At 37.4% G+C, this 24,100-nt stretch overlaps 1 protein-coding gene across 2 annotated transcripts in view; it reads right to left on the bottom strand.

The window, feature by feature from the left end:
* LOC149259817 (uncharacterized) overlaps positions 1–23,714 on the bottom strand; it is a 99,325-nt gene extending 75,611 nt beyond the window's left edge. The window contains exons 1-3 of one of the 2 annotated variants that reach the window (XM_089419218.1): positions 23,348–23,714; positions 19,864–20,042; positions 18,567–19,469 (exon numbers count right to left, since the gene is read on the bottom strand). In XM_089419218.1, the coding sequence (XP_089275344.1) occupies positions 18,567–19,469; positions 19,864–19,998 (1,038 nt within the window). In that variant the 5' untranslated portion in view covers positions 19,999–20,042; positions 23,348–23,714. The remainder of the gene's footprint in view (positions 1–18,566; positions 19,470–19,863; positions 20,043–23,347) is intronic. The other variant, XM_089419226.1, reaches the window with a different exon arrangement.
* Between the last annotated feature and the right edge of the window lie 386 nt (positions 23,715–24,100).

Below are 24,100 nucleotides of genomic sequence, written 5' to 3'. Positions count from 1 at the left end.
TCACGAGAAATGGTTGGTCAACTCAAGTGCATCCTTTCATATGACTCCTCAGAGTGAGTCGTTTTGCAAGTATCCAAGGAGATAACTTGGCAACTAGAATCATAGGAAGAGGAAAAGTCAAGTTGAAGTTCATGAATGAAAGAATTAAAACACTTCTTGGTGTTTTGTACATCCCAGAAATTGGATTTATGTAAGCAAGATGTGTCATGCAAGTGTAAAAACAATGTTTGAAAAGGATACCTACAAGATGGTTCGAGAAACAATGGTATTGTTGAAGGGAGTTCGGATTGGAACTCTATATAATCTATCGGGAAGCACTGTTACTGATGGATGCAATAGTTCCATTATTCCTGAGAGTGGACCTAAAGAAAGAAAAACTCCTACATTCTATGGATAAAAGAATATGTTGTAGCATCAATGACTAGAACATATCGGAGAGAAAGGCCTTCGAGTACCACAAGGTAATGGTATGGTAGAAGGAATGTCTAATTCTGTGAACATTGTTTATATGGAAAGAAGAATCAGGTAAGAATGTGTGATGGAAGTGTAAAAACAATGTTTGAAAAGGATACCTGCAAGATGGTTCGAGAAGCAATGGTATTGTTAAAGGGAGCTCAAATTGGAACTCTATATAAGCTGTTGGGAAGCACTGTTACTGATGGATGCAACAGTTCCATTATCCCTGAGAGTGGAGTTGAAGAAAGAAAAAATCTTACATTCTATGGAGGAAAGACTATGTTGTAGCATCAAAGACTAGAACATTTCGGAGAGAAGGACCTTCAAGTACCACATGGTAACGGTATGGTAGAAGGTATGTCTATTATGTGAACATTTTTTATATGGAAAGAAGAATCGAGTAATATTCTTCATTGGTGCTACGAGGGTAGAGGGAATATTATAGTTGGTGCACAATGATGTGTTTGGACCTATGTTAGTTCCATCACTGGGTAAATCTATGTACTATGTCTCATCTATAATGACTTCTTGATGAATAAATGGATTTTTTTCCTCATGAAGAAATCTAAAGTCTTTGACAAATTCAAAGAGTTTAAGGCACTTGTTGGAAATTAGACAGACAAGAAAATCAAGGTGTTGAGGACAAAAAATAGTGGAGAATTATGTGGGAATAAATTTGAGGAATTTTGTAAGAAGTGTGGTATAGCAAGACAATGGACTACTCAATACACACTTTAGCAACATGAAGTTATAGAAAGGATGAATAGGACACTAATAAAGAAAGAAAAGAGCATGCTCAATGGTGTTGGGTTAGGATAGGAATTATGGGCAAAGGTAGTGGACATTGTGTGTTACTTGGTAAATAGATCACCCACATCAACATTGGATGACAAGACTTGACATGAGGTATGGAATGATAAGAAATCCTCTCTTAAACATCTCAGGGCATTTGGTTTTGATGCTTATGTACACATTCCAAAGGAGAATACGTATAAACTAGATTAGAAAGTTGAAAGGTGTACCTTTATTGGATATAAAGGTGGTCCGAAAGGTTGTAAGTTTTAGAACCCAAAAATTAAGAAGGTTGGGTATAGTTGAGATGTGGTATTTAGAGAAATCAATAATGTTGTCAAACAAAAAGTACTACCAAGGGAGAAGGAACCAATGAAGATAGAGTTTGAATTGAAGGATGATGAATCACATTGTACAAAAGAACATGAATCAAAGGAAGAAGAACCACATACTCCCGATATTGAGGAGATCAGTTCAAGAAAGAAGGCAGCCAAAAAGGTGTACTGCAGCTCATTTCCATTCAAATTTTGATTTGTTATTATTGGTAATGATGCTAGAATTGTTAGTGTGGTAGTGGGTTTAGAGGATGGCAAACTCTAAAAAAAGGCTAAGGTTGAAGAAATGGCATCCTTAGACAGAAAGCAAGCTTGGGACCTAGTGGAGTTTCCAAATAAAAGAAAGACCATTGGAAGCAAATGGATTTAAAGAAGTTAAATGCAGAAGGCAAAGTGGAAAAATACAAAGCTTAGTTAATAGCAAAAGGTCATTCCCAGATAAAGGGAATTGACTTTGGTGTGATTTTTTCTCCTATTTCCAAGTTAACTTCTATTAGATTTATTTTATTTGTTGTTGCTATTCAAAAGCACTTATGATTTAAGACTTTAATTGGACATAACCAAATAAATAAATATAGATATAAGAATCAAAATCAATTTATGATGTTACAATGAGCCTTGTGATGGGATGGTCTACTTATTGAATTGACTAGTCACAAGGTGAAGGGGTATATGCCCTTTGACTTTTCATTAACTAATTAACTTATCACTATTTATTATATTATTATTTATTATCATGTTCATGTTCATAACATTGCCATCCCCTTAAAATTACTTTGTCCTCAAAGCAAGAGTAATGGGGGATATTGTAGGCAAAATCTTTTTGTTTCCAATGATGTCTCCTTTATGCAAATAAGGATCCTATTTAAACTTCACCCAATCTTGAGCATAGTGTTCTAGGAAAATTAAAGCATGATCCCATGCATTCCAAACAAGAAAAGCATCAATCTTGTGTTGATTTTTGGGTAGCTACGGGAGGTATTCCCTAACTACACAAGTTAAAAGAAAGAAAAAATAAATTTTAAATTTAATTATAAATTTAATTTGCAAAGAGACGTGCCTATTGAGCACCCTAAAATCACTATAAAAAGACACTTGAACTTCTCATTTTCATACACACTCATCACTCACATTTTTTTCTCTGTCTCTCACACGTGAGAAGCTATCTAAGGAAGAGGTTGAAGTTTCTAAGGAGTCAAATTTCTGAGACAATCAATCTTGACCAGTTGAATTTTCTGAGTGTAATTACTTAATAATGTTCTGGAGTGTGTTAAAGTAATATCATATATCATTGGAAGTAATTATCAGTTGCAGAAAATTGTGCTTGTCTAATTAGCACTAGAAAATCAACATGGTATCAGAGCATAAATTATGGTGGGCAATGTTAATTTTTTGGGGTTGTTACAATCTTTATGTACAACATATTTACTTTTACTCCTACCTAAATTTATGCAAAGAATTGCATAAATTATGGTGGGAAGTAATTCCTAGTAAATATGTTTAATTACCAAAATATAAAGAATGTACTGCATATTTAATTTTTACTTCTACCTAAATTTATGCAAAGAATCACATAAATTATGGAGGAACAATTTAACAAAGTCAAACACTATGTGGGTGGATTATAGCCTAATTCCAATGGAGTAAAATACAAATTTTAATATGAGGAGAGATTTAACCTCATAACACCAATGAGTAAATGGTTAGAGAATATGTGTGGGGTGAATAGCGACATAGATCCACTAGTGTTCATAAGAAATTAACGTAGGAGATTTAAAGGGCATCTCAGAGGATTCTCCCAAGATCAAGTATAAATTCAGCAAGAGTGATTTGTGTTCGAGAGGGAGAAATTATACCGACATCTAGAATCGTACCAAATAACCAGAAGAGCTTCTAGTTTAGAGGGAGTAGACAAACAAGTAGAATGGAAGGATGCAACCTACTATAGATCCAAAGGGTCTATCATAATGATGAGGAGTAGGAGGCTCCCAAGGATGTGGGTTCAGGGCCTTTTGTACCTGTGGAACATCTTTTAGATCATCAGGAAGACCCAGAAGGGCCTATTGAGCCAGTGGACTCACTTAAGTTTGTTGTTCCAGAATCCAAGAAGAGGTCGGCATGGCTTCGAAGTACATTGAAGGATGCAGAGGGGCATGCAGCTCCCTATGGAACCTTCAGGGAAAGCAAACGTCCTAAGAAGTACTCAGGATATGCAGCACTAATGAGTCACATCATTGATTCCGAGCCATCCAACTATAAGGAGGCAACAGGCTAGCAAGTTTGGAAGGATGCCATGATGGAGGAATATCAGTCCATCATGAAGAATGATGTGTGGGAAATTGTGTCGAGACTTGAGGGGAAGTCAGTGGTGACTTCCAAGTGGATCTACAAGATCAAGCATGTGGTAGATGGCAGCATAGAGAAGTACAAAGCAAGATTCGTGGCAAGAGGGTTCTCCCAGAAAGAGGGAGAGGACTATGAAGAAACATTTGCTCCAGTCGCCAAATACACTTCTATTAGAACTATTATTTCTATTGCTTCTATTATAGGTTGGAAATTGCATCAAATGGATGTGAAAACTGCTTTCCTCAATGGAGTGATTGAGGAAGAAGTGTACATAGAGCAACCTCAGGGCTTTGAGGTACATGAGAAGGAGTCTCATGTCTGCAGACTGAAGAAGGCTTTGTACGGACTCAAGTAAGCACCTCGAGCTTGGTATTCTCAGATTGATGGATACTTGATGAGTCTTGGTTTCACCAAGAGTGATGTCGATCCCAATCTTTACTACAAGGTTGTTAAAGGTGAGCCTATGATCTTGTTGTTATATGTTGATGACTTGTTTTTTGATAGGAGCAAAAAATCTCATTGATCAGTGTAAGAGGGAGTTGACCTCTGAGTTCGAGATGAAGGATCTAGGTTTGATGCATTACTTCTTGGGATTAGAAGTGTGGCAGAAGTCGGGTGAAATCTTCCTTGGTCAAGGGAAGTATATTATTATGATCCTTTAAATATTTGGGATGATGGACTGCAAGTCCATGGCCACTCCCATGGTGACCAATCTGAAGAAGTTGAGAGGCTCTGACTCAGATTTGGTGGATCCCTCTATGTATCGACAGTTGATTGGATCCTTGATGTATCTGGTTAATACTAGACCTGATATTTTCTTTGCAGTGAACACTTTGAGCCAGTTCATGGTGGAACCTAGGCATGTACATTGGATTGCGGCAAAGCATGTGTTGAGATATCTATGTGTTACAATCAATTATGGATTGGGATATGTCTCAAATGGTGAATTATAGCTGCAGGGATACACAGATTTAGATTGGGCAAGAAGTGTCGAAGACAAGAAGAGCACATTAGGATGTTTCTTCAATTTGGGTTTTGCTATGATATCCTGAATGAGTAGGAAGCAGATATCTGCCACACTCAGCACTGCAGAGGCTGATTATATTGTAGCTAGTCTAGTGAGTTGTAAAGCAATGTGGATTCAGAAGTTGCTCGCATGATTGTTTAATCAAGTGTTGGAGATGATCGCGATGACAATTCAAAGCACATTGAGGCTCCAATACATCTGAGACATGGTACAAAAGGGAGCGGTGAGGCTCCAATACATTTCTACGGATGAGCAAGTTTTTGAAATTCTCACAAAGCCTCTGTCTTGGATGAAGTTTGTATACTTCAAGGACAAGCTTGAAGTGGTTGAGAATGCCTCCCTCATTGAGAGGTATTGTTGATGTTGTAGCATCAAGGCAGACATTCTCCCTAGTTCAAGGGTATTGACTAGGTGCCATGTAATGTGGCTAGGAAGAATGGCCCAGTTAGCATCAAGGCCAGGAGTGCTCCCCTGGTCAGAAGGTTTTGACCATATTGCCAAGGGTTACTTGGCTAGTGGGTAGAGTGAGTGCCTCAAAGCATAGGGCAAGTATTTTTTCCATTCAAGTGCTATGTGACGACATGGGGGAATGGTAAATGGTGTTGAGAAATGTAACTAGTTTCGGTCTTCATAATTGTTGTACTCATTTCAACATGTATCCTACATAACAAACAAGAAAAGAAGAAAGAAAAAAATTATTATTAAAGCATGGGTTTCATGCTCATTATTGATGGTATTCTAGGTAAAAGCATGTTCTTTGTGCTTCTCGAGTTTGTTAGGTCTTAGGATTTATTGTCGTGAATCAATGGATTCAACATCATGTTTATAAGACCCTTCCAGGCAATTTGCAATTGTAAAAAGGATTATTTTTAGTCTAGAAAGTCATGGAATCCCCGAGAGTACAAGTCGGCCCTGGGATTATCAAGTCAGCCTAAAGGAGGGAATTTGACCCCTTGAGAAGGCTATATAAAGGAGTAGTTCGACTTCATTTGGGACACACTCACTCACAAGTTTGATCTACAAGAAAGAGTTTGATCTATAGTTGGGGAGGGCAGAAAAAGGAGAGCGAAGGTCCAGAAGAAGTTGGGAGGACAAAATTTGTTGTTTTTGGGCTCTATCTCTCTCACACATCCGAAATTCTAGGGTTTTTGGGTTACATAAACAGGCTAAAGTTGCAGGTCCGAGTTGCAGTAGGACAAAGTGCAAAATCTAGTGGCTAGAAGAGGGAAAACCCTTATCTTGATCTCATTGACTTTGGGAGAGTTGCCTTGCTCTAAGTAGGTCTTAGGAAGAGGCTATATTAGAGTTTCCAAGAAGCTTTAAGGACGAACTTGTTGGATTGAATTTGGAGGTCGAGTAGTAGTGTTGTGTTGGCAGGTTGAGTAGTAGTGTTGTAGTTGGCAAGTCAAAGTTGCAAGGTGTAGCAGTTTGGTGCAGAATAAAAGGACTTGAGAAAGGGTCGACTTGGTATTGGGAGAAGGACTTGGTCTAGAGATTGGATCTTTGTATCTCATCTAAAGAGCTTTTTTCTAAGAAGAGAAGAGTTTCTAGGTTTTCCCCTTGGAGGAGTTTTCCATGGCTAAGAACCTATATCAGTGTCCTCTTTTTGTTACTATTATTGTTCTTGATATTGTTTGATGAAAGATCTAACTAAGGAAGCTAAAGAAGATAACTAAAGATTCACAAGAACTATCAAGGTTAAGGAAAATAAGATATAATAATTGTCGCTTTACATTTTCTAACATGGTATCAGAGCTAAGGTGAACAAGGAAGGCAGTTGGAAAGACACTAGAAAGAATTATTGATCAAAAGATAGGAAGCTCTCAAAGCCTGAAAGAAGAAGACTACAAGGAAAATTGTCTCTTGAAGGGATTTGGTTAAAGACTCGTTGGTAGAAGACCCTTCTAATCTAGGGTTTCTACATTGAAGAAGATCAAGACTACATCAATCTCGCAAGGAGGGTGTTGATCTCGCAAAAGGAAATCTATTTGCAAGGCATCAATCTTGGAAGTTGTTGGTGGAGGAATCCTAGGGAACATCTTTCAAGGACATCATCAAGAACTCTCCAAAGGTCTTGAAAGAATCAAGAAGGTTGGAGACATCATCATCAAGTAAGTAACATATTATTACATCATGCCTGAATCTTCAAGTTTTGCAAAGAGGGAAACAAGATCATTGGGGCATCAAACTATCTAGCATGGAAGAAAATAATTGACTTGATACTCACAAAATAAGAAGTAATGGAATATGTTATTGGGGAAATTACTGAACCTAAAAAAGATAAGACACAAGAACTAGAAAAGTACAAGAAAGGGGAAGTAAGAGCTCAAAGGATCATATTTGAATCAATTAAGGATTCTCTTGTTCCATTTGTTGCAAATTTGAAGACTTCCAAGGCCATGTATGACAAGCTAGTGAATTTGTATTCGGTAAGTACAACAGGTCAAAAGATGTCGTTAAGGAACAAGTTATACAGAATGAAGAAGTCAAAGGATGAGGATGTGGCATCCTTTCTCATGAGAGTCTCTCAACTAAGAGACCACCTGCAAGGACTTGGGGAACATATTATTGATTCAAAAGTAACCATCTGTGTATTGAATGCATTGCCACCAAAATGGAGCAGCTTTGCAACAAGCATTTACTCCAAGAAGGATTCAACTCCCTTTGAAGAATTGTGGGTGCAATGCATATTGGAGGAATCAAGGATCAAGGTCAAGGATGATATTGGATCAGATGAGCAATCTCAAGCCTTTCTAGCCCGAGTCAAGAAGCTAAAGAAGGGAAAGTTTGGTAAGTCCAAGAAGAAAGATATGTCCAAAGTGCAATGTTTTGGATGCAATGAATTTGGACACTTTAAGAGGGATTGTCCAAACAAGCAAAACAACAAGAGAAAGGAAAGGAGTGAAGCTCATGTAGCCAAGGCAGTGGGAGAACCTGAGAAGAAGGCAAAGAAAAAACAAGTGAAGGATCTTTACTACTAAAGAAAGTTCATTGATTATCAGGTTCTCTGTGAAGTTTAATCTTTCTTTTAGGATAGTATGTTTTGCATAGCATCATAGAAAGAAGCATATGATAGTAGCATGTCTAGAATTTACATGATTAAGTTGCTTTGTAGAGATCATCTAGATAGATGGATAGATAGACCATTTTGCATATTGATCATCCAAATATTGTCTAACATTATGTTAGAGGTTATCATCCTACTTAGTTGAAACATCAGGATTCAAGAACGACCATCATTTTGGAAGATCTTTGGGAAAAGCATCATGACAGGGTTAGTAGACATTCCATGTAATTTGGAATCAATACTGGTAAAAGGATGAAAGAATGCAATGGGTCAGGATGCAAGCTCTCTGTGAGATATATGATAGCTAGATGATCGGATGAAAGCATAGGAATGCATGATGAGTATAAATCTTTGGATAAGAATCACATGTGTAGAATCTTGTGGAAAGAAAATATGCTTAGGTATATGGACATTGGATATATGATGCTTGATTTGAGTTACTTAAGTCTGTATAAAGAATTTAAGGCTTTATCTAGAATATGTAATATAATGATTAACATCCAGTATAGTCTCAGGAAGAAAAGTTGTAACTTGGTGATCAAGTTCGATCCTTGGGCACTCTGATGCATGAAGGAAAAGTCATATGGATATGGACCATGAGGTTGTTGATGGAACGAGAAGGTCGTCATGATGAGGTAAGTCTGATTTTCAATATTGTTGATTATTTAGTTAACATATTATTTTTCTACCTGGAAGAATGTTGCAGGAATATATGATGGCAGTTGAGGCAAGTTCAATTGTATGGATGAAGGATATTGAGGGAAGCTCGATATCTGGTACCTGGCAACTGTGAAGTCAAGATATGGACATCTTGGGATTAAAAGGTAGTGGTGTGAGAAGATAACCTGGAGGTCAAAGGAAGATCACTTTCAAGAAGAAGTTATGATCAACTTGAAGTTTGGGAAGGCTCAATATAATGCCTTCATATCAAATAAGAAAGTGATGAGAAAGAAGATTGGCCTATAACCTATCACGAGATCAAAGAGAGAACTCTTCTTGAGAACTCTTCAGTTTGAGATATGATGTTGTACTAGTTGTACAATTATGAATACCTCCCTAGTTAAGAGGGAGTATTGAGAAATGTAACTAGTTTCGGTCTTCATAATTGTTGTACTCATTTCAATATGTATCCTATGTAACAAACAAGAAAAGAAGAAAGAAAAATATTATTATTAAAGCATGCGTTTCATGCTCATTATTGATGTTCTTCTAGGTAAAAGCATGTCCTTTGTGCTTCTAGGGTTTTTTAGGACTTAAAATTTATTGTTATGAGTCAATGGAGTCAACATCATGTTTATAAGACCCTTTCGGGCAATTTGTTATTGTAAAAATTATTTTTAGTCTAAAAAGTCCTGGAATCTCCAAGAGTACAAGTCGTCCCTGGGATCATCAAGTCGGCCTAAAGGAGGGAATTGGACCCCTTGAAAAGGCTATATAAAGGAGCAATCCGACTTCATTTGGGACACACTCACACCACAAGTTTGATCTACAATAAAGAGATCAATCTGTAGCTAGGAAGAGCAGAAAAAGGAGTGTGAAGGTCCACAAGAAGTTGGGAGGATGAAATTTCTTGTTTTTGGGTTCTATCTCTCTCACACGTGCGAAATCCCAGGGTTTCTGGGTTACAGAAACAGGCCGAAGTTACATATCCAAGTTGCAATAGGTCGAAGTGCAGAATCTGGTAGCTGGAAGAGGTAAAAACATTTTCTTGACCTCATTGACCTTGGGAAAGTTGTGTTGCTCTATGTAGGTCTCAAGAGGAGGCTATATTAGGGTTTCCAAGAAGCTTTAAGGACGAAGTTGTTGGATCGAAGTTGCAGGTCAAGTAGCAGTGTTATAGCTAGAAGGTCGAAGTTGCAAGGTGTAGCAGTTTGGTGCAGAATAAAAGGATTTGAGAAAGGGTTGACTTGGTACTGGGAGATGGACTTAGTCTAGAGATTGGATCTTTGTATCTCATCTGAAGCAAATTCTAAGAAGAGAAGAGTTTTTGGGTTTTCCCCTTGGAGGTATTTTGCCCTGGCTGAGAGCCTATATCTGTGTCCTCTTTTTGTTATTGTTATTGTTCTTGATATTGTTTGATGAAAGATCTAACTAAAGAAGCTAAATAAGATAACTAAATATTCACAAGCACTCTCAAGGTTAAGGAAAATAAGATATAATAGCTACCGCTTTACATTTTCTAACAAATGAGCATAGGATTTCACCATTGATCAGGGAAAATTGACTTGGTTCCAAGTGATGGCTTGCTTAGTTGGTGACCCAAGACTAGTTTTGTTTTTACCCCGGTTAGGGGGTACCTAACCATATCGCCAAAGGGTATTTGGCTAGTGGGTGACTAGATCCTTTGCATGATGCTGATGCAGGATGCTTTCCACGTGGTTCTGGAATGGAACATGAAGTGGATGGATACATTAACATAGCAGGCTCATTCAATCTTTTCTTGGGATGGAGAAATTTTTCAGCTAAGTGGACATCTTGAGGAAATCAAGGTGAATACCTCCCTAGGTAAGAGGGAGTGTTGATTTTTGGGTAGCTGCGGAGGTATTCCTCGGCTACACAAGTTAAAAGAAAGAAAAAATAAATTTTAAATTAAAAGAAAGAAATTTTAATTTACTTTAATATCTAATTTGCAAAGAGACGTGCCTCTTGGGCACCCTAAAATCACTATTAAAAGACACTTGAACTTCTCATTTTCTTACACACTCAACACTCACATTTTTCTCTCTCTCACACATGTGAGAAACCATCTGAGGAAGAGGCTGAAGTTTTTAAGGAGTCGAATTTCTGAGACAGTCAATGTTTGACCAGTTGAATTTTTTGAGTGTAATTACTTAATGATGTTCTGGAGTGTGTTAAAGTAATATCATATATCATTGGAAGTAATTATCAGTTGCAGAAAATTGTGCTTGTCTAATTAGCACTAGAAAATCAACATCTTGCACTTCTTGCATGTATATGCGGCCATGTTGTACAGTTCATCTTCAATCAATCTGTCATAGTGTTAGGAAACTAATACTTGAGACAGAAGTTCAGATAACTCATCTATATAAGGACTATCAATACTAGAACTACTAGTGTCAGGGAATCCATCAACAGTGTCACAATCGTTATGTATGCTAACTGACATCTTTGTGCTTCCAATAATTTTTCACAATTGTGCCTTCGTGTATATACAAAAGTCTATGTCGTGTGGTATGCAGAACCCACAATTTTTGTAGATGCACTCAATACAAGTTGTTGTGAACTAAGAACTTGCTTCATTTGTATAATGCACAACTCCAAAGCTCCTTTTACGGCTTTGAATTCATCTAAGGATAAAGAGAGGAGAGCCTTGAATAGAATGATATCAAGTGCACTTCATACTAGTGAGAAAGACGAACACCCTCATCTTTAATTGGATCTCCAATCAAAACCCATCCTTCAACCATGGTTACTGATGGAAGTTTTTCCTACCCATCTATAGCAGCCAAAGATATTCGATACTCTTGAATTCCAGCCATTGCTTCGTGAGCATCTCTTTGTGATGGAGGCAACCCTAAGCTTTTTCTTTTTCTATTCATCTCTTTTAGAGTAATCTTACTCCCACTGTCACAGGAAGTCAAAGAAAAAGCTTGATGAACCTCTTTCTATAAATTACTTAAGTTGTCGCAAAAGTTTGACATGGCATGTACACTTGTGTGATGGTTCTATTTGTTTGTTATCGGGACCATCAATGAGCGGTGTTCATTGTAAGGATAAGCACTGATGATAATTGTTTTAGCAGCATATGTAAGAATCAAATGATTATCCCTCGAGGAAGGAAACCCATTCAACAGTGGTCGAGCAGACAACAAAGTTTCCAAAATAAGAAGGGTTATTCATGCAAAGAAAAGCATCATTGTTGCTATGGAAAAGGCAAAGCCCCAAGCACCCGAAGACCCAAGGCTAGCCTATTTAATTAGCAAATTTCTTCTTCTAATAGAGTTTACACTCTCCTCTTCAATAAATAATGGACCAGCTCTTTCTTTCCCTTTAGCACAAAGCCTTCTAGCTTCTTCGTGTAGATTGACCTTAGTTGGGTGCTTGATTGGCATTCTTCCCTATGGTGTTGGAGTTTTCTTGACAACTTCAGTGATGTCCTTCATGATGGCCACATGGAGATGTTTGCTAGCTTGGAGAATGGCCTACTTAGAAGGATGAGCATTGTGCATGTTGGAAGAGGGAATCAGTCCTTGAACAACATGGGGTAACATGGATTTTTGTATGGACTTTGGAGGCTTGGAGTTGGCTCAAGGATGCGTAGGTTGCAATAATGTTCATGCAAGGGGAGTAGACCTAGTGGAGAACGTGGCTAAGGAAGATTGATGAAGCCTTTGGAGGTTTGTAGGAGGGTGTTGGACAGACATAAGAGAGTGTCGTTGCATTTGGAGCCTTGTTTGTGGATGACATCACCTTGGAGCTTGACATGTGCACCCTTGGAGTGTAGCACTACACATGTGAGCTTGCATGTGATCATTGTAGGCTGCTTGTAAGGGCATTGTCCTACATATGTATTGTTGGCCTCCCTTACCTCTCATATATATAGAGCAAGGAGAAAGTCCTTTACTCACATGTTCTTATGCATTTTGTGTTAAAGATGTGACTAGAGGAAAACAATAGTCATGCTCTCTCTCTTATATCTTCATTTACACTTAATCTCTCTCTCATGGAGTGATTCCTGCTTGTTGGAGCTCCTTGGTTGATTTAGGGTTTTTCTTGGCTTTCCCTAGCTAAGGTTTTGAAGGGCTAGTGGATTGTACTAGCTTTCTGATAAGGCTATGGTATGCATATGAACTTCATCTTATGCATATTAATGAAGTTTTCAGCGGTCCAATACTTGTGTAAATTGCAAATTTGATTTTCAGCCATCTATATTCTTCATATGTAGTAATTTCTAGTTATATATGCCTTGTTGATTTAAGTTTATGTCAATTATGTTAAGTGATTTAACATTATATCTAAAGAAGATAAGGGTTGTTTTGTTGTTGTATTTACAGTTGTAAATATGGGTTTTGAGATCTGGAATATGCATAAAAAGATTGCCCTAGAGGGCTAAAACTTATAAGAACAATCTTTTCTCTTTTCTCCTGGATTGCTTAGAAGTTTGGGGTTGTTAAGAATTGAAATATTGTCGGGTGTCACTGCTATTTTGTTTATATTACATAACAACGCTAAGGCTGAAAATTCACAAGGTTAAGATCTAGGGAACCTCTAGGATAGAAATGAAATTTCTGAATTGCATAAGAAATCTCAATTTATGGAATTCCACACCATGTAGATTTTGCAAGGCCACACCTTTGAGCCCAAAAGCTTGTATCCAATAATCAAAAAAATGAAACTTGGGTCATTTCAAATATTCCTCGACCTCTAAAGTGTTGAAGAATCTAGGGCATGCATAATTAGGTTGATTCTTCGTTACATGATAACAATTTGTGAAGTATTTAAACAATTTATCTTAGCTTGATATTTCATTCATTATTAGTGTATGTGTTTGCTTCATCAAACTGCTACCAAAAGAAAAAGAGAGACCAGAACACAAATGTTTGGCTTTCTTCTAGGGCCAAAACCTCTCCCACTTGGAGAGGAAAACCCATGCATAAATTCTTCTTATAGAGATTCCATTAACGAATACCAAGACCATGACCCTTGACACACTCTGCCTCTCCAAGACCAAGATACTAGTCCTCTTCTCTATTGCTGCTGAGATCATCCTCATTGCTGCACCATTGAATGCCTTCATAACAGGATCACTGAAATCGTTTGCTAATGCATCTCTCACTATATTGATATCATTGTTGCACTTCGATATAATGAGATCATAAGATCATAGTCTATAGCTACTATGATTATGGTTATGCCAGGATTAGGTTACTGCTCCTAGTAGCACGTCAGCACTGCATCACACTGAGTCCGAGAGCTTGTGGTAACCAATAAGACTGTGTGTCTCTTTTTATAGATATGCCGAGGATCTCTCCCATCATGTGAGCTTATTTTATGGTATTTCTGAGATAGTATAGGTCATATTCATATAACCCTAACTACTGCAATACATTGTGTCAAGGCTGCTACAGGTATATCACAAAATGTGAGAAGGCCGAGGGTATTCATAGTGACTCACACGCTGCCTGGTCTGCTCTTATCTATCCAAGGAAATCACAGGTATGCCGAGAGCATTAGTTCTGTTGTTGAGATATATCTACACAGATCCGTATAAAGATGAAGAGGTTGTAATCATAGAAGTATATCTAGCCCAGATCTCATGATGGTGTTGTTTCTTTATCCACAATCTTACACATCTGAGGGCTTCTCCTTCCAGTCACAGGTATGCCAAGAAGATATAGGACTAGGTTCTGCTGCTCCTTATACCCATCCGAGGAGGCAACTGAACCCTTAGACCTACCTTACCTTAATGTCGATCTTCTTCTTTGACTGCAACTTCTTTCTCCTTGACTGCGGCTCCTTAGAGCGAAATTTCAAAGGCATCCGAAATTTTTCTTGTCCCTTTTTCACTGACCCTTCGTGGGTATTTATAGTAGTGAGCCACCTATATGAGCCGACGTATGTTTATGAACCAACATGTCTATTTTGCCAAGCCGACATGACTTATATTTATTTATTTGATTCATTTTGGAGCCGACATTATATTCCTTTGTTGTTTTGCTTGCAGATTTCGGTGAGCTTGCTCTTGGAGGATTCTTCTTGGTCTTGGAGGGCTGATTTGACACCAATACATTTTACATAGGCTCTTAAAGAGCTTCTCCATTCATGACATGACTCTTTGACATAACAATAAATCCTAAAGACATCAAGAAGAAGTCTTTCACCTAGTGACACTTCTTGCTCATGAAACCCATGTAGCAAGATTACAAAAATAATTTATTTCCTTTTATTACATCAAATACAAAGATCATGTCATTATGAAGACCAAACCTAGTTACACTTTCTTCAACATAAAGCCACCTAAGTATTCAACAAGGGGGGTTTACGGTGTAAATCGTTTCCTTTGTCTGTTGAAGAGAAAGAGACCTAGGACAAGTGCATTGTCTCCTTCCTACTAGTCAAGGCAATGGGCTTAATAGGATTTAGCGCCAATTTAGTTGCTGACTTGTTTGGTTAGGCCTTTTGGGCCACCACCACTTTGTTGTTCTAGGAGTTTGTTTTAACAATATGAACCCAAACTTCTTCATTATTGGCATGAAAAGAATTGTGAGCTTGATGACAAGAAAAATTAACTTTAGTGGCTAGAATATCAAGTCTTATCAAAAGGAAGAAATCCTGAAATTTATGGTCGGGATTTCATCATCTAAAACACATATGTGGGATGTTGATGTACCTAATATATTTAATCATTTTGTCTGCAACCCTAATAAAGAAAAATTCCTTAAGATCTTTGAAAAACGACTTTCAAGTAGATTCTACTATCGTTCTTAGGGTAAGAAATCAAGAAGGTTCAAAATGGATAAACTCGACAATAAGCACAGAAATGTGATCCCAAAAGTCCGAAAATTGCATGGGCAAGTCCAAGTGTTCAACCAACATAAGGAAACACAACTAGTAGGGTGTAAGATAAGATACGATAAGAGAATTTTATTAATGTCCAACAAATGACCATAAATAGGTCAATGGGACTGAAGGGTACAACAAGTACGAGTACAATGTGGGAGTGCAAACTGCAAAAGCAACTCCTAGAAAATGCCAAAGCTAAATCTAGGATAAAATAAAGTAAAAAAAAGGATAAAATGATAGGACAACGTCATAAACATGTATATAATAAGATCATGTAGAAGGCTAAGTGAATAATTCCAGGGCTAGAGGTCGATGATGTCAGGAATGCCCAAGTCTAATCGCTGACAGTGAGGGGGGCGACAGTGGCATTAGTTCGCTATCAAAGTCCCCTAGATCCAACGAGGAATTTGGTTATACGATCCTGGGGGGATGTAGGAGTGAAAGATACTCCTAACATCCAAGGCCAAAGGAAAGAAGCTTTGAATAAGTCTTTGGCTGCTCCGATGAGGCTTGGGAGGATCCCGTCAGGGGGGGCTAGTCAAGAACCGTCTGGTACTAAACCCTCTTACACTCTAGGTGTTCAACAAAGACTTTACAAACCCAACAGAGTATCACTACTAAGGTGTGACAAAGCCAATGGCAACAATGGGCAATAGAGTGACTCTTCATTATATTAGGTGAAAGGATAAAATCTTCATATTTCATGAATAACCATAGTCCTTTGCCTTCAAGTGGGGGAATCGCCTTTTCCTTCAAATCAAGCTGATGGCTTTCTTCAGAATAAGCAACAAAAGTACATGCCTCTTTTTCTTTGTCGCTGTGGTCATAGATTGATGGGAAAACAGAAGTTTAAGAAACTTGTTTCAGAGTATTGTTGGAGAAGGCTTGACATAGTGGATTTGGCCTTGCCACAACCTGAATTTTCTTATAAGTCTAGTGTGAACAAATCTATAGGAAAATCACCTTTCAAATCATCATCGAAGGAACTCCAGTACAAAGGAGTCATGGATTAGTGGAGTTTTAAATTGATGAACAAATTAGAAAATATGGTGAATCATTTTCAAAGCATATTAAAGAAGTTCAGGCAAAAAAATGCTAAAGACAAAAAAGACACAAGGCATAGGTGAACTTCCATAGGAAAGGAAGATTTTTCCTGTTGGAAAGCAAGTGAAAGTGTATCTAAGAAAGAAGCGGTTTCCTAAAGGTTCCTAGAATAGAAAACCTCCCCATGTGGCCATCATGAAGGATGTCCCCCAACCCGTCAAGAGAACTCCAATGCCCTAGGGAAGAATACCAAGCAAGCACCCAACTAATGTTAAGCAACTACGAAGCAAGCTATCTCCAACGTGCAAATCCATCATGGACCATCTCCCATTTTCCAATCCATCACAAGCCATCCGAGTATAAACATACACCAGGTACTCCAAATCTCATAAAACACCTTTGAACAAGGTGTAACCACTTTCAAAGTAACCTGAAAGCTAACATATCCTTCATGTAGAGGAGTACCAGCTCTTTGAAAATGAAGGAGGGTGCTCTTCAATTCCCCATGAAGATTCCCCTTAGCAACGGCTCATTTTTCCTTCATGAAAAAAAGAGATCAACATAAGACAATATAGGCTAAGAGGATTCTATCTCTGATACTGACTGATATAAACTCCCAGGTGAGCTCAGGGGACAAATTATTGAGTACACAAGTCAATAAAATTATAAATCTATGTGCAGATAATTAGAAACACTGCAAAGGCCAAACAAATTGAGCAAATTGTAACAAAATTATAAACGGCAGGAAATGAGAGATTCTGCATCTTTATTAAAATGAGAACTGTTTTCGATACTTCTGTTAGGAATGAATCATCCTGAGTAAGATAGCAGCACTAATGCTCCATTGTTCAACAACAATAAACCTCTACACTAGTGTTTTTAAAACAAAGGGGAGTTGGTTACAATTTCAATAAGGAGAATGATTCATTGGTCAACGAGATGAAATGGTTCAATCTACAATAACAAGTGATTAAGGGATGATCAAACGACTGCTAGTTGGGTTGCACAAATGGTCAAATGATGACTGTGGTTACATTGAGGATGTGACCTAGAAAGAGAAATTAGGGAAAAAAAGAGAGTGAAGAAATTGAACAAATTGTGGACACTAAGTTGACAACCACACCGTTGGGAAATTAGTATTACAAACTCTACATGGTCAAGCAGAAGTGTTTACAGGAGTCAAACCATAGTCAAACCATGCTTGGATAAATGAAAAAGAATTGATGAAATGCAGTGGCAGTAATCTGACCGACATCATGAGTCAAACCAGGAGGTTCAGAATTTTTTTGGACAAGGGAAGGACGATGAGGCAGGTGCGTGCAAACATGATGAGAAAACACAATAAAAAAGGAGTTAAGAGCAGAAAGACAAGTGTGAATGAAGATAAGGCAAACTAACGCATGGATGAATGCATAAAAATAATTAGTGCATGCCAAAAAGTGCTCTACAGATAAGCTCAGAAAGCATGAAGATAATAATGAACTAGAAAATATAATATGAGATATGCATGAAGATAATAACGAACTACTTCAGAGAACTGTTCTGGTCAATGATAAGTTGCAAATAAGTTAGTAATAGTTATCTCCATATTATATGACAACCAGAAGGAACTCTATTTAAAGACATGATGTAATTCTGAAGAGAAGGAAAAAGTGATGGATGTAAAGAAGAATTGTGTTAATCAAATAGGAAGTGCTTTCAAATTTTCAAGCCCCTTTGAGATCTGATTTAATTTTGTCTTATAAATTGAATTTTCCCTTCTATGGTGTTATGTTTTTTAATCACATAAATATAAATACACATTGCTTTAGGATAGCACCGATCTGCAGGCGTTCATGATACTACTTCAAGTTGTCAGAAAGCATGATTTTGTTATAATCCTCATTCTTTCATTTTCCCCGAGCTAATATCTTACGTAAAATTAGTATGTTCTGTCGGACAGAATAGCAGAAACATATATAAGAATTGGGCTTACCTCATCAATAAGAGAAAAATCTAGCCTGTCTGTATATCCTTTGACTAGGGTATTGAAAACAACCAAATTTGGAGGCACCTCTAGATCTTTCATCCTATATAATACTCTAAGTGCATCATCCATTCTGCCTTCTTTGCAATAACCATTGATAACAATGCCACAAGTGCGCTCATTTGGCCTCAGATATTCGTTTTGCATCTGTATGAACAACTCTTCTGCCTTATATGCTTCTCCACTTTGTGCGTAAGCCTTAGCTAATGTATTATAAGAGACAACATCAGGTAAAATATCAGAAGCTCTCATCTCGCTCATTATTTTTTGTGCTTCTATCAAGTTGTTCTTCGCACACCAAGCATTTATAAGTATATTGTAAGTCCTGATATTGGGCTTTACATTTGTTTCATGCATCATCTTTAACACCCTGCTGGCCTCCTCAGGCTGTCCTAGAATACCATACCCTTTGATTATGGTATTGAATGTGCTTGTTGTTGGTGAGCAGCCACTTTGTTTCATTTTCCTAAAAATGTCCATTGCTTTGTCAATCTCCCTAGCTTGGCAGAAACCATTGAGAATGGCATTGTAAAGAATAACATCTGGCTTCATTCCATACTCTGCTATCTGAGACATGACTGATTTCAGCTGCTTGTAACGTTTCTGGGCAGTAAGAGCACGTACGAGGGTTGTAAAAGTAACTAGAGAGGGCCTATGGCCCTCACCCACCAAGCCATCAAAAACTGACTGAACTTCTTTAACCTCGCCCTTCTCTATCAACAATTTCATCATCTTTGTCCTGGAATAAACAATCTGGCATCGCCCTTGGTTTGAGTTATCAAAGCATTGAACACAGATGCTGCCATCTCGGCACTTTGAAGATGAGAGCAATTTGCTTTCACTTTTGGCAAACTGTAATGCATAGAAGCAGACCAAGAATGTAAAACTACCACAGAAGCAAGGTAAGCTTGAGCTTGACAAATAAAATGCACAGATTTTATTGCCTAGTACATCACCATTAGGGTCCATGTTGTGCGTGAAAGTGAAATCACTACCATAAATTAAACAAAAATCATTACTTAGTAAACATCAAGACCAGATGCAAATCAACAAACTCCAGAGCAATACTTAATAAGTAATAGCAGGCATGTGCAGGGAATGCCAAAAAGTCATTTACTAAACTCTCTAGACATTCGGTTTCATGCTTGGTACTGGATCTCCAAAGGCAACAATGCTACAGAAGTAAAATGATACAACTCCTAAGACAACAAAACAGTAAATTTCATCAATATAAGTTGAGGGTTACCTTGCTAGAAGAATTCTGAAAATGATTATCCCTTTCAGTCCTTTTTTTCCCATTATCTGATAATTTTGTCCCTTCTAAATGGCTGTTTGCCGCAGCCTCCATACGAGACTGGCTTTGAATGATGCCCAACCACATACAACATCTAAATTCTGATGCATCTAGTAAGCTGAATTGCACTTCTGTAAAATCCAAAGAAACAGTTCTATAAATGAACAGGGTAAACAACTGACTACCAAGATGTACGTTTAAAAAAATTAGGAACTGGTGCTCTATAGGATCAGAAATGATAAGATGTTGCAAACAAGATGAAAATGCTACTTGAATTTATTAACAATGGAATCCATTTATATATTTCGAGGTTTGAAATTTCTAAAACTGATAGAAGCATGAATGAGTTGAAAATTCTGGTGGAAGATACTTTTTCAGTTGCTAACCATGAATACTAACAATCGATTTCAGGGCTTGGGAAAACAACTAAGCAACATATACAGTTCAATTCAAAAGTATGAGAATCCTCATAATCTTAGTATGTACTCTTTACTAGCAACGGCCTATGAATGTTCACTGTCAAAGAGGAACGTCCTTTGATCTGTAAACTGCAATGAATATTCTGCTGGAACAGTTCATCACATAGATCTTACAAGTTTTCCTGAAAATAGTCACAGATAAAGAAATAAAGACACTTGAAGTGTTGGGTGACTCTAAACTGCTTATGAATTGGGCTAATGGAAAGTGTCAACTCTCAAATTTAGCTCTGGAACATATTTCACTTAGAGTTCTGGAGGTAAAGCAACATTTTGATTTCATTTCTTTTACCCACATATACAAGGAATTCAACACATACGCTGACTCTCTTTCAAAGCATGCACTTTCCCTGCAGAAAGGATCCTTGCTGCTCCAGGAATTCAGGGGAGATGACCTCTTGGCTGCCTCTCACTCTTTCGATAGTCTATGAACCTTGCCTAGATGGAAAGGTCCTTCAGAAGACATGACTTTAAGTCCTGCTTTTTGTAATGAATCATGATACAAAAAGATCCTGGTTGATCTCATTCAAGATCTAAGACTGTTTTTGGAAGACCGTAATATGTAGAAGTACTGCTAGAGCAAAGATTGTTCGTGATTTTGATCAGAAGCATTGTGGCTAAGACTATAAATATTTTGATTTCTATAAAAATATCAAATATACTGTTTTTTTCTTGGAAAAGACCATACAAGTTTATGCAGAATATTTATTATGTAGTGTTTAATTAAGATTAAAATTTAATATTACAGGTTTAGTGTTCAAAATACTGAAATAAGCTGAGAATAAAATAAAAGAAGCTAAAGCAAACAATACACCATCCACATAATGAACACAAGATGTATCTTTGGAAAACCTAGCCAGAACTTGAGGACTACACCTTGCTCTTTTTTTCTAAAAAATGAAATGAAAAAGAAGAGCAACTCATTATGGAGTTGCCATAAACACCATGGTCTGTATGCCTACTACAGGGTCTTCTACTTCCTTTGTTCTACTCACAGTATCCCACTCCGTTGCTCTACTCAACTACGGAATAATTATCAATACAGCAAGAATCAAAACTCTCCTTTCATAGTGACCCAGTGTCTAACATTTCCTTATAATCATCTAGGGTAAGGGTTAGGATTTTTGCATGCCTCAACTCGTGATGAGGGTTAGGGTTTTCACATCTAGAATCTTCTTAAAAGTTCACATGTGACTAGCTCCACGTGTGAGTAATGAGAGTTGACATGGTATCCACTCAATACCATGGTGGTCAAAAGCATTGGTCATCTTGCAAAAGGCATAAGTTCCACATACTCCAATTGAAGTGATATTTGCACCATTGGAAAGTTCTCAATGTGTAGACCAATAGCAGAAGGCTGGGGACTTTGTCTACAAAGTTTTGACCCTAGAAATGGCCACTCAATGCGCTAAACAGGCTCTAGAAGTTTCACGACCCCAAATCACCAAAACGGGACCTGCCCTTAATATGGGCCATTCATGTCAAAAGCTCTAATTTTTCCACTCAAAAGGTACCAAAATAGATAAGAAATTATAAAAAAATTACATATTCATCTATTTCAGATCATCTTTATAGAATTTTTACAGAACTTTATTCTCAATTTAGTTTATAAAAGATAAAGTTGGATGCCTACGACAGAGTTGGAAGGATTGGAAATGGTCTTATGGGAAACCATTAAAGAGATATAGAACTTAAGAACTCTATTCTAAACTGCAGCCAAATCATCTCCTGGCAGAAAAGCCTTAAAAAAGACGAGGGTAATTCAGGGACGGACAAAATCAGGTGATTTAATAGGTGTCAAAATATGGAATGCTTGGATGGTCAGCGCTTAATAACAGCTTAGCAGTTAACGATAGGCTTCATCCCTCAGGCCTAACGAATGGTTGCCATGTGATTTGTGACAAGGCAGAGATGATCAAATGTATGTTATTAGACTGCAAGGTTGCCAGAGACTTTTGCGCTTGGATTGCAAATGAGTTCACCATCCTAAAAGGGGTCATCCATGCGGAGGGGTGTATGGTCAGACAGTGATTGGAATACCATAAGATTGGCTGCTGTCATTTTTTAATAGAAACAGAGATGACGCATCACTTTTAATGCAGATGCTGCTCCTCACCTGGTTGAAGTCACAATTTTGAGATCAGATTTGGAAGTGAAAATTTCAGCCAAAATGAACAATGTCATTTTCAGAAAAAAGGTAGACTGTCTAGAGATTGGAACAAAGGTGGATATGTTGTCTCTCCTCCCCTATATAGGTAGCGCCATTTATATAGCCACCTCTTGCTTAATGATATATGATTATTTATGTATGTTTTATTGTTTAACAATGAGATATGAGATGCATTTTCCATTTCCAAATAAATGATAAAGCTGACATCTTCATAGAATCCATTGTGTTTGTTTGAGACTACAGTTATGCATAATATAATATGAATTATCCAATTAAGCAGGAAATACATGCAGACTGGTATGCAAACTATATATATATATATATATATATATATATATAAGCAGGATACACCACAATGGACTCTCGCAAAAATGGCGAAGCTAAAGCCAAAACTCCTACTGAATAGCTAGAACAGGTGTGCGTTATTGACTTCAAGTTCCTGATCCCTTAAGATTAATTCCCCTTCCAATATTCACAAGCAATTATTACAATAATGGGCCAATATAAACCATCTGGAATGAAGAAGCAAACTCCTCCTAGGAAGCTACCCATCTTTCCTAGCTAGCAGCTCCCTCAACAAGCTGACGGAATGATTACAAAATATGAAATAAGCTGATACAAAACTCCTTAACAAACTGATGGGATGATGAAAATTTACAAATACAGAGAAGTTAACTATAACAGAAGATCTAAGTTTCTCAACTCAGACTGATAAGTCGATGCAAATGCATCCCTGAAGTGCATTCCTGTAATGAAGATGCTAATATTGAGATGATTCCTAGGGATGTACCTGCCTGGAGGACGCTGACCCAACAAAAATTGCAAATGGTACTGACTTCAGTGCTCTGTTGTTCTGCAAAAGCAATCCAAACAGCAGCATAACTAACTGCCTTCTGCGTAGGATTTTCCTTCGATTGGCACAAAAAACAGTTTGTATGGAGCGACCCAGTAAATGGATATGGGTAGACAGGATTCAAAATCGTTTTGAAGAATAATATGCCGCGACGTCATCTGATTGAATTGTGTGGTTCCCTTTCCACTGCAATGTGTGATTGGCCGGACACAATCTCATCTAAAATATGACCTCATACGCTTCAAAAGCTGGTGGTAGAATGAGGGGCTAAGTTTCTCTATGTTCTAATTCTTTTCTTTGAACCGCTCAAGAGTCCCATCGATACGGCTGAAGGAAGATAAGCACTCAACTTACTCCCACAAGTTTATGCAACCTCATTCTTGCTACCAAAATGGTACCACAGTGGTTTGTATATAATAAATTTATTTGAAAAAAAAAATCAATTAAGAAAATGACAAGTTATTTTTGTTATCCAAACAATGGTTTTATTTTATGATATCCATGCTAATTTGCTAAATTTACATTTTGGAAAAATTAAATATATAATGAAAATTAAATTTATTTTAGTAGTGTCGAAATATATAATTAATATAAGACTTATATTAATTATATATTTTTGTAAGATAGATATTAAGAAAAATAATTCATAATAATTTGGAAAAATATAGTTTAGTATAGAGGTTATTTCGA

Source organism: Pinus tabuliformis, chromosome 6 (genome assembly GCF_031772625.1).
Source record: "Pinus tabuliformis cultivar Carrire ecotype Pingquan chromosome 6, CPIR1, whole genome shotgun sequence".
In the NCBI taxonomy this organism is placed as follows: domain Eukaryota; kingdom Viridiplantae; phylum Streptophyta; class Pinopsida; order Pinales; family Pinaceae; genus Pinus; species Pinus tabuliformis.
Note: the sequence above shows the minus strand (reverse complement) of the source record. Positions and strands in the feature narration are given on the sequence as shown.